The sequence below is a fragment of the Haliotis asinina genome, chromosome 14, assembly GCF_037392515.1.
Source record: "Haliotis asinina isolate JCU_RB_2024 chromosome 14, JCU_Hal_asi_v2, whole genome shotgun sequence".
Classification (NCBI taxonomy): domain Eukaryota; kingdom Metazoa; phylum Mollusca; class Gastropoda; order Lepetellida; family Haliotidae; genus Haliotis; species Haliotis asinina.
The window spans coordinates 34591443-34603926 of NC_090293.1; the positions used below are offsets into that span (position 1 = coordinate 34591443).

Consider the following 12484-nt stretch of genomic DNA (forward strand, 5'->3'; position numbering starts at 1 on the left):
CTATCTACACCAACGCCCCGTTAATACTTGCATGTATATGTAGTGGTATGAAAACTATACACAATCCATATGAGCATTTGTTTATATTCGTGATTAGATATTAAGGTTTATCTGGACCAATTAATATGCACTCGATGAGAATATTTGTTTACACGCATATGTTATCCATGTTTATGCAAAGGGTTTAAATATTTGTTTATAAATACGTCACGGTGTATACTCTATTGAGTAGATGTGAACACTTGTTTATAAATACGTCACGGTGTATACTCTATTGAGTAGATGTGAACACTTGTTTATAAATACGTCACGGTGTATACTCTATTGAGTAGATGTGAACACTTGTTTATAAATACGTCACGGTATATACTCTATTGAGTAGATGTGAACACTTGTTTATAAATACGTCACGGTGTATACTCTATTGAGTAGATGTGAACACTTGTTTATAAATACGTCACGGTGTATACTCTATTCAGTAGATGTGAACACTTGTTTATAAATACGTCACGGTGTATACTCTATTCAGTAGATGTGAACACTTGTTTATAAATACGTCACGGTGTATACTCTATTGAGTAGATGTGAACACTTGTTTATAAATACGTCACGGTGTATACTCTATTGAGTAGATGTGAACACTTGTTTATACATATATGTACATGCAACTGTTTGTATTTTCACTTCTGTATACACCTTCGATGTGAGCACATGTATACATACATCTGTATACGGCCTCGAGTATTTGTCCATAGACGTCTATTATTTCATTGTTTGTCTTACCAACAGGCACACAACCGCCTGGTGTCACTTCTGGGAAAGACAAATATACAGATAGATCAGGAACAGAGCTTCGCAGTGGACCCGGAAGCAGCATTAGAAAAATTAAAAGTACGTTCATAAATATCTTTCAAAATTAAAGAAATTTTAATGTTTTTGCATCCAAAATGTAAAACAATATCTTGGTCATAGAAAAGATACATAGTAAAGAAGATACTTACACACAAACTTCTATCTCTTGGGCCTATAACGCACTTACAAACGAATAATAAACGAATCTCTGATTCACACAGCGCAATGGAAGAGAGCATGGTAATTGCTATGCAAGTGTTTCGATGTTCATGGTTCTACATTACGCAGCCACTTTAGTCTGGGAATGAAAATATTGCAGTGGATGCGTTGAAATCTTGTTACTCAAAGAGGCTTTGCCTTCGGGGAAAATGTTATGTTATTACCCAGGAACCAAGATCCAAGATTGTGTTCGCCGTTTAAGTCTCGACGTTATCTAGTTGACATGGGTAGATACTGGAAATAACTTTTTAAATTAGAGTTTAAGTATAGACATTAATTAATGGACCATTGCTGTTCACAGGCGGAGGATATACGGATAATACTGGGGAACTTTGACGAAAGCACCGCCAGACGAGTCTTCTGTGCCGTACGTATTGTGCCCAAGAACACTGGTTTATACTCACACGCCTTCTCCGGCAGGAGACACTTTTGATCCTTGGAGACACTTTGGATCCTTGGTCTTATGTCATGGAATATTGAGGAGTTTACTTTGTTGAAAGCTTTGCTTGGTTGTTTACATAATTAAGATTCCCCCTCACGACCGGGTGTTCTGCAACCACTTCACTTGTGATGCTGTTTGTAATAATGGACGTAAAACGTCTCCCCGTGATTCCATTTTTTATCAAATCAGAAACACGACTTTAGATAAAAGTCATTTGATACGAGACACTGAGGCGAGATCCGATTTATCGTGTTTATCCATTCGTAATGTTCAGTATGGTTTGATACGATACCCTTTTATGACGATTTCATTCGGAGAAATATTACCGTCATTGTACACAGACGAGGTGTGCATTTATATATAGCACAATAGTCCATAACAATAGATCCAGTTTCTTCAAGGAAAGTTGCGACTGTCAAAGTAGTATAACGTGAAGGTGGTTAGGCAACGTCAAACATGAACACACGTTGCCCCTTTTTATAAGAAAAACGTATGTTCATAGCCCTGTTTATAAGAAAAAAGGAATTATTTTTCTTAACTCGTGATGATCCAGGTTAGAATTGATCTTCTTCAACCCATTTTTTCTTATTGACGACTAACGGGATCGGATAGTCAGGCTCACTGACTTGGGTGATGCATGTCGTCTTACACCAGTTGAGTAGGCTGATGCGCATGATGTCAATCACAGGTTTGTGGTCTCGAATGTTTACAGACCACTGTCATAAGTTGGAGTGTGGCTTTAATTAAAAAACGGTTTTAGGTAATGGGTGAAAGTACTTGTTACTGTTCAACCAATCTAAAATATCAGAATGTTGGGTATCTAATCAAACATGCATGTGAAAGGATACATGCAGCAATATCAAATCTCATAAAGAGACTAGTCCACTGTCACACTGGGTTATGTGCAATCGGTACAAACTGTCCGAAGACTAGATACGACTGTTCACAGTCACATACTTATGGAGATAGCATATAATGGACAAGAGTGAGTGCGTTTTGTTTTACTCCGCACTGAGCAATATTACAGCTATATGGCGACGGTCTGTAAATAATCGAGTCTGGACTAGACAACCCAGTGATCGGCAGCGTAAGCATAGATCTACGCAATTGGGGTATGATGACATGTGTTAACCAAGTCAGCGAGTCTGATCACCCGATCCCGTTAGTCGCCTCTTACGACGGACAGAAGCTGCTGAGGACCAGTTCTAATCTGATATTAATAATACTCTTCAAACAATACATTTATTAAATTCAGTGTAATTGTAGCCACTTACGCCAGTCAGCTGTACTAAACAAAATTTTGCAAAATACTTACGGGACTGTTGACATATTAAATCGCTAGTTTGGGGAATTAGCTCGCTTGGCAAGAGGCATGACTATACCAACCCATACACAACACAACACAACACCTGAATAAAACAAACAAGGAGTTTAATACACAGCAGCCGCAGGATCTTTTGTTACATAATCATTCGAAAATAGAATGGGTACAATTATTATTGTGACCAATCAGCTTTCAAAGAACATAAACATCATACGTAGATTCGCTATACATATTTCATTAATCACGACACACATTCAAAAGTATACAACATAATGTCATCGTTAAATACTCTACACATCAAGCCAGAGGGCGTTTATACAATCTACATAGTACACAGATACAAAACAGCATAGTATTCACAACGTAATACAATACAAGAAATGTGTCACATACAACCTACTAGATGTTCATTCAGCAAAGACAGCAAGGTGCTGATAACGCAATGTACGACGGACAATAACCACAAAACAATGTGAAGTTTAACTTTATTAAATAAACAATTCTAAACCGCAATACAGAGTAATTGAGAAATACATCTAACGCCACGTATCACAAAGACCTAACGGTTGTGCCAAGGGTCGGAACATATTGTAAAGTATCAACAACAGATTACAGTTAATTCAGAACAGCAATAGTAACGATTTGTCGAAGTATGAGAAAGTAAAGTTTCTTACCTGAATAAACAAACAAGGAGTTTAATACACAGCAGTACAAGATTGTGAAACGTTCTCAGTTAGTTTGTAATAATAGTATAACTCATACTGTCATAAAATTTTCCGAAATACTGTGCGTTTTTCCTATCTTAACAGTAAGAGGAACTGGTGTATTTTAAAACAAATTCGTATCGGTGAAAAGATTATTTTCACGAGTTTAGTAAATGATGAAAATCAATGAAAGCTGGCAAATTATTAACAAACCTTTACACCAAAACGCAGCTGTTCACAGCCTGCTTTGGAAGTTTGATACATGATCTTCGTGCAGTTCAATTGCATGAGGTTTGCAATTGGTTCCCTCAAGTTACTGGAGCAATTCATTTACCATACACACACACACACACACACACACACACACACACACACACACACACACACACATACATATATACATATATATACATGGAAATGGACTTCTCAAGTAGCTAGCTTGAGAGAACCAACTGCACGCACGCACACCTACACATACATACATACATGTAGTGATTGCTCTAAGTAGGTCTACTTTGGATGGGTAGTATATTAATAAAGTTTCATTCATGAACTCACGAAAGCATGAATATGCCCATCGTCAGCGCCATTGGTGTATGGTCAAGTTCACCACAAGGTTGGCCTAAGAAAAGATAGATAATAAATCATCATCAAATACACAGGAAACAGGAAATAAATAATAATAATATCACAGAGAAGCAAAGCTAAGTTTATTGTGAACATGAGAGGAAATTCAGCGGGTATAGCGATACCATGTTTGGCAGCGGGGCAGCTATTCAAGATATCGCACAATTCCTTTTTCATTATGCAATCACAACTTTGCATTTCTGGTACGTGTGCACAACTTAGCGGTGTTTGAACACCATCTCTTGGATAATTCCTGCATTGATTCAGGTCAGGGAATTTGTCTGGCACCACTAAACCGTCGGCCAGTGTAAACACAAGAGTAGTTCCTCAACTAGGCTAGGTGTACCGTGGCTGAGTCTGTGACGTTACTATTTACGTCGCTGCCGTCGTATTGACGTTACAAACACTGCTACACTCGCTGACACGTGGTGAACCTGGGAACTAGACATCCCGACAGCTGGGGAAACACGTGAGAACTGTATCTCTAAACTGCAGGAGAGGCCATTGATAATAACATTAATATATTGGGCAACGCTGATGTTTGCTTGTAAGGATTACCTATTTGTTCTCAGGATCTATTATGTGCTCGGATTCAACAAAGACATTATTTAGATTGAAAATCATCGATCGAAATAATTATTGATTATGCTTGAAATGACTGATATCATATTTGATGTCGGTGAGGACAGTTCTAATCAAACAAATGGATCATAGATATCCTTGATGATTCTAATTATGATTTCCATGTTTGATAAATCGTTGATAAATATTAAAGGGAAACGCCGTTAAACAGACAGTTACGCAAAGTGCGATAAACGAGTGTATTCGGAATGCAGTGCAATATTATACTTTGCATGAAAAGTTAGGACTCACTTGAAACACTCACTATATGTTATGTTACATCAAAGAAATAGATATATTTTTCCTCTAACTAGGGGGAACCAACAGCAAACCTGAATGCAGATGAATTGCACGAGGATCATACACCAAAAAGCACGTGTAAATATCGTGCACGTGAATAGCTGCGTTTGGGTGCAATATCTTCTTATGAATTCACCAATTTTCCCGCATTTTTATCTTTTATTGAACTCATGACTATAATCTTTTCAACGTTACGAATTTATTGTATAAACACATCAAAACATGCGTAAACAGTACCTTTAAACAGTATGAAATATTTTGAAAATTTAGTTCCCCAAATAAGTGGGCATATTTACACTAGTGACTCTAAACTTTTGCTTAAAAGTATATAAATAAATGCAGAAGTTTCGAACAGAAGGCGACCGTAAAGTAGGGTGTCTGGATTAAGAGGGCCTCACTGTTTCGTAATTCGTGGTCTCACTGTGCTATTCTATCCTTCAAGACAGGCTCACAAGAAACAAATGTACGGCGCTCGCTACCAGTGGATGATTGTTGGGGAGTACGAGGATGCAGGATGGTGGGAAAAAACGGACTCGAAGATCACGTGTACAAAACGTGAGATGAACGAGACTGTGCATGGTTGCCTGACGACGGACCTCCTGGAACTGAGCAGCAGTAACGAAACAACTGTCTCAGGATTGGTCAGTTTGGGGTTTATTTTTCCAATCGTCTTGTGATTGAATTTGAATATGCAGTTATGGCCCAGATACTCGAAATATTACACAAGTATTTGTTTTCATTTTACGTTGTGTTGCCGTACAGTACTGGTGCTTGCCTCTTATGACCCCGAACAACTGATCTGCAGTAAACCATGCTGGTCGTAAGAGGCGACTAACAGGATCAGGTGGTCAAGCAAGTTGAGTCATGTCATCGTATTCCAACTGCGTAGATCAGTGCCCATGATGCTGACCACTAGATCACTGACCCAACCGTGAAATAGCTGGAATACTGATGAGTGTGGCTTTAAACAACCAACCATAACCAACGGGCCTCATATTCACGTGGGATACACCAACGTGACAGATGTTTTATATGCTTTAGTTCTGACTTCCCTCTTGTGTTATGTGATCCTCATGATATGATCATAGCTGGAATATGTCTCAATTTTTATCACTCGAAATCACAAGGTGTTCCTGTTAGCCTTAACTCCTGACACTGAATCGGCCTGTATCGGTCACTGTGGACTTTAAGGGCGTTGCATTGAACTCGATTTCGGGAATCATAAACATACATGGACTTGAGGGTATTTAACCTCTACCCTTTTGCATTTCTTCTTGCCTGAGGCCTCTATATCTTTAATTATGTTGATGAAGGTAAAATCACGAGGATTCGCAAATTCAATTTATTTTATATGATTTTCATTTTTGTTTGAAGTGCCATTCATCGGTTCGTTATCACCGCAAACAGACTATAACAATAATGCACTTACACTGTGAGTTCATGAAATATACTGGAATGTTATATGATCATGATTGCAATAGATCTGAAGAAAGTGCTCAAGCTTATGAAAATTTCCCTACAACATTATCTAAACAAATAATAAACAGTGGTATTTTATGTTAATACATTGTCTGCACAATACATGCATTTTATTTAGGATACCCCTAGTGATATGAAAAATAGAATCAATACAACAAAGGGTCTCATTATATATTTACACAGTATAGATAGTATACGTTGTTCACTAATCATGAGGGTCATGGGCTGATGTACCCTCAATATTTGTTAATATTGCCTGAGCCCGAAGCCAAACATAGAGGGTACATCAACCCATGGAGCCCGAGGGAACAGCGTAATTATCCTGCCGAATATCTCAATGTTAACTTGAACTGTTTGAAGAACGGGTACTGTATAATATGGAGTACTGGAGTTAGGCAACAGCTTGTAACATGGAAAGTGTTACTCGCTTGTATGCAGGTACATTGATTGACTCAGTCAAACAGAAGACGACACTTATATGTGAGGTAAGATAATGTTCCCTTGTTAACTTGGTTCTCATGCTAACCTATTCCTTCCAGCGTCCATCAGCTTACGAAGCCCTCTATAAAGAATGGAGCGGCACCCAGTTCAGCAAGTTTCACGGCTACGCCTACGACGGTGTATGGGTGATCGCCAAAGCCATTGACACTCTTCTAGCTGGTACCAACCCGGACCTCATATCGGAGGACACTTTCAGAGGTCCCAACGTCGGCAAGGTGCTCAATGAGACGAACTTCCTAGGAGTGACGGTACAGTCGTTTCGAGTCTGGAATAATCCTTCATAAATAGTAGGGTCTGTGGGTTTATCATTTCAATTGCCCATTTAGAACTCGAAACGTAGTAATACAGTCAAGTCTGGATATACCGAATACCGAATAACATCTCATCTGAGTTGGTTACTTATTTGACAAAATACGAGGTCGTTGATGGAATTGTATTAAATTCACTCCATCACCTGTTCGATGTTATTACCATTGTTGTTTTTGGACTCAGTTATTTAGACCACATTCGTCAAATAAAAATGTCCTTGTTGGATCTGTTACAAAGTCCGAGTTTAATAATAACTAGAGACTCTCGTTAACCGTTGTGAACTAAATCCCGGTGGCACTAGTGGACTTCTCAGTGTGATGGAAAATGTGCTGCCATCGCCAAAGAGAATAATATTTTTAAGCTGTATAAATTTAAAAACAAACGAATTGAATGATTTGAAGAGAATTTATCTCATCCAATGAATCTCTTCCTATATGATGAACCAGGATATTACTTAAGGCAGGTTAACATCGTGGATCCATGCTTGCTGCCTTTTCTTCTGTTGTAATATCCGTTTCTGTAAGACTTTGCGACTGAAGATCAGACAGGAATCGGCCTTTTTCTCTTTTGTAATCATTTAGAAAGTTCAGTTTGTTTTAAAATTTGCCACAGGGATGATATAGATTTTGGTTGCATAAATGTAATGCGTTTTCTAGCCTTGAGTTGCTTCAAGTGTATGATAAAAAGAGCAGTGGAGATGGCTTAATCTGCTTGATGATTTATAATCCAAGACTCACGATCTCGAAATGTCAAAGGAATAATTGTCATAGACTTTTTTCACCATTAGCTTAGAATGCTATCGCAGGTTGTTGTCAAATTGTAAACATCAGCGATGCAAAATGATATTTTAGAAGCATTGATCACGCACGAACAACGGAAATGTAGGCTTGCAGGGGAAATAATTTTTCAGCATTATACACTTTATTGTGACATTTTTAGAAAGTTATTGTTGACATATTCTTCTGACATATTTGTGGTGAAGTGTTCATATAAAGGTCGATGTTGTTGCATCCACACAACGATATACTCACCTTCTTGTATATCTCAAGGGCAGGGTTCAATTCAACAATGGCGATCGGCTCGGGCAGATCCGCATCCGTCAAATCAGAGGTGAGGAAAGTGTTTGGATGGAAACACACTCTAGTGATACAAAAATGGTTGTCGTTATTAATACAACATTACTTGAATGAGTGAGTAAGTGAGTTTATTTTTACGTCTCACTCAGCAATAATGCAGCTACATGGCGGCGGTCTGTAAATAATCGAGTCTGGACCAGACAATCTAGTGATCAACAGCATGAGCATCGATCTGCGCAATTGGGAACCGTCAACCAAGTCCGCGTGACTGACCCAATCCCATTAGTCGCCACTTACAAGCTGAGTCACCTTATACAACAAGCATGGGGTCCTGAAGGCCTATTTGAACCCGGACCTACACGGGTCCAACATTACTTGAGAGAAAGTTAACACCTTCACCGTAAAATTGAAATCTTTAATTTTTTATTCCTGTAAGCTAGTTTTTTTACAGACAAGGTGCTCGCCTTGATGTTTTGGGGTCTGTTCTCAAAGTAGATACAGTTGATCACATTTATTCATATTCACTGGTGATCGTTCTGTAACAATAATTACATTTAACTGTTTGGAGAAAGCAATGTAACCATGATAGACACGTTCTGATTGGTTGCACTCAGCAATATGCCAGCTGTATGGAAATAATCAAATATACACGAAACAACCCAGTGATCAACAGCACAAGCATCGATCTACGCATTTGGGATACGATGGCATGTGTCAACCATGTCAACGAACCTGATCACCTGATCCTGTTACTCTCATCTTTCGACAAACATGGGTGGTTGAAGATCAGTTCTAACCCCAGTCTTTACGGGTCAGAAAGTTCATGAAAACGTTACGAGGCCGAAAACAGTCACAGGCATGCTGCATACTTAAGTACCAAATCTCAATCGAGCATCAAGTTTTGTTTGTTCCGTTTTAATCCACCATCAAACAAGGGCATCTACTCTCTTGTGTTCGGCAGTTGACTACTAGTGGTATCCTGTTATCATGCTGTGACTGACACACAGACTAGATCTTGTTTTCTCGTACCACTAAGTCTTTCACCTTTATGTTTAGCAGATGGGAAAATGGTGAAAATAGCTGAATACCACGCTTCAACAGATACTCTCAACTTCCACCGAGAAATTCAGTGGAGAGGTGAAATTTTGTTTTTAATGTTTTCTGCCTTTTTCACTTTTCATCACACATTGAAAACAATTCATAAACAAGTGTCTTTTGTCTTTGACGGGATTGTAAAATGGAATGATAATTAATGGGAGCAGTGAGTGAGTGAGTTTAGTTTTACGCCGCGTTTTAGCAATGTTGCAGCAACATCACGGCCGGGCACACCAGAAATGGGCCTCACGCACTGGGTCCATGTGGGGACTCTTACTCAGAACTTCGGCATGACGAGCGAACGTTTTATCCACTGAGTTACCCAAGCGCTGGAGATGTCCAGGTTACACAATATATGTGTATGATTGATGAGTGTTTTGTTTAGTGTTGAACGCCACTCTCAGCAATATTCTAGCTATGTAGTAGGGATCTGCAAGTGACCGAATCTGGACCTGTGATCCAACATGAGCGTCCGTCAACGCAACGGGGACACGAAGGCATGCATCAATCAAGTCTGATCGCGCGATCCCGCTTGTCGCCTCTATCGAAAAGCATGGGTACCTGAAGACCATTTCTAACCCGGATGTTCACGACTTGTGATTGATGAAAGTGGACTTTACCTGAATCAAAAATCAAACTAGATATTGACATGTACAGTGATGACAATGAATATTTTACACGGATACCGACAAAGTCAAATTCTGACCATCCCAATGTTTCAACTGTAACAGGAAGCGGGCCTCCCAAAGATCGGAACATTGAGTACCCGGAGATGCGGCGAGTCTCAGTGGCTGTGTACAGTAGTCTCTGTGTGTTATCTGCCCTTGGTATCATCATGGCCGTTGGCTTCCTGACTCTCAACATTCTATACAGGAGACACAGGTGAGAGGCTTTCATGTATTGCATGGCCGCCGTGCGACCCACCGAGACGGCTGGATTTTTGACGGACGGTCTAGATATCCCGATAGTCTGAAATTTTAGATGAATTCTTTTAGAGTAAATTCACCATATCTTGATGTCTGGTCTGGTTAAAGACATTTTGGGCTGGTAGCATTTTGGGGTTTAAGGTTTATTTCATTCACTGGTTCATGAGTGATTTCCCCGTGTCATAATGGAAAGGAAAATAAACGTTTATAAACTGTAACTTCTCTACAGCGCCGAAGGATTTGGTGGTCAGTCGGGGCTACCACTGATCTGAGTAGGGCAAGACTGTGTTCGTCAGTGATTCAGGAACTTATCAGACCGTTGGTTTGAATCGAATTTACACACAGATACACGCACGCGCATGCAACTGCACGAGATCAATCTGCTTCTCGGTAACCTTTCCATAGGATTTTACGGAAGGCCAATTGTACATGACCATCTATGACAAATATGACGACAAATTCTGTTTGCTGCATTGATGCCGTACACACGCTACAAAGCAAGAAAATCGAGCTTCAGACCCTCTTCTATCTGCCAACATGACGCAGGCCATCTTTGCTTCTTTCCGAATACCGGGAAAATATATTTACCTGAGCCTATGTCCCATAACAGTAGAACTTTATTTAGAGGTAATTAGTTATCTCGGGAAATGTGCAGCAGCATTGTGAGAAGAACATTAAAACAACTTTCATAAGTGCTGCCTCAGAGCACAAACACAGCTTCCATCCATGCCCTTTTGAAACTGAGTATTGACTTATAATTGGATTAACACAAAAACGAAACCGACGAAATTTCATTTACATCGATGATCTCAAAACGCCAGCGACAAACCACGCAGAGGAGCATAATCAGCTCACGAAGCATGGTTCAGTATATCATATGCTTACTTTGAAGGTAGCGGTAAAGTTAAAATCAGCGTTAGAAGGTTGACAGATCCTATGCACGTTTAAGATTAGAGTTTTTGTCAGAGATGGTATAACGTCCCTGGCGTATCATAAACCGCAGAAAAAATCAAAGCCTCCGCGATCGTTATTTCACCGTATTAAACTAGTTCGCAGAGACCGAAGACGTTGAGGATACCGTCCTCCAATTGCCTAGTCGATCAAGCTGCTATTAGACATAATGCCGATCCAGCGACTAAGGCGAGTGAATTATTGGATTTTATTGTCAATATGCGGTATAATAGGATCTAAAATGCTACAATTGATTCTCGTGCCTGTCAGAAATCGTCGGTGTCAGAAGGAGGGCTCAGTATAGAACGTCAACACGTAAATCCTGTGTCGTTACCAATACCGGTTGATGCCAGGATGACTACATGCAGATTTCAACACATTTTGACACCGCCAGCCTCAGGCGCTTCGACAAATCAAAATTTTCATAAACTTCGAAAAATCACTCCTCTGAGATTAGGTCCTAGTAATACCGATAGCGATTCTGCAAGTTGGTAGGCAATATTAAAGTTGCACATAAAAAATCCGCTGGTTTGCAGGAACCGTTGAGCCCGTGACTATAAATTGCTGAGATTGCTGTCCCCCTCTTGGTTGCGTGAGTTGTTAAAGTGACAAGCAATTGTCTGTGGCCTGATTAAAGGCCACAGTGCAGCAGAAAAGACGTTATTGATAACCTGACGGGGGCGCCACCTGTACCATTACCAAAGTGTAATCCTCAAGCGAAATGCAAATATGCTGATCGTGTGTTTGCGATCTGGGCATGATGCTGTAGAGGATACACTCCGGGAAGCTGAGACAACAGCATCCAAACATGGTATGATAATCAGTCTGAAACCAGAGCTCCTGACTCAGACGACGTTTTTGAAGAGGAATCTGATTTCCTGCTATATGTCGTCAAGGACGAATCATATATGTCTGTATCTGGTGTGATATACCGAACACAAGAAGCAACTGATCTCTATCAGTGTTCATTGCGGACACCAGCTCGTGTAATGTTAGCCACACACGGACTGGTCGAACATCAATGCAGACTAATCAGAAAGCGTATGCACATACGTATT

The 12484-nt window shown here is 39.8% G+C and overlaps 1 protein-coding gene across 1 annotated transcript in view; it reads left to right on the plus strand.

The window, feature by feature from the left end:
• Positions 1-12484, plus strand: part of LOC137261882 (gamma-aminobutyric acid type B receptor subunit 2-like) — a 156393-nt gene that overhangs the window by 113086 nt on the left and 30823 nt on the right. Inside the window, exons 6-12 of the mRNA XM_067799689.1 lie at positions 790-891; positions 1373-1438; positions 5536-5730; positions 7108-7317; positions 8428-8488; positions 9514-9591; positions 10281-10431. Of these exons, the coding sequence (XP_067655790.1) occupies positions 790-891; positions 1373-1438; positions 5536-5730; positions 7108-7317; positions 8428-8488; positions 9514-9591; positions 10281-10431 (863 nt within the window). The remainder of the gene's footprint in view (positions 1-789; positions 892-1372; positions 1439-5535; positions 5731-7107; positions 7318-8427; positions 8489-9513; positions 9592-10280; positions 10432-12484) is intronic.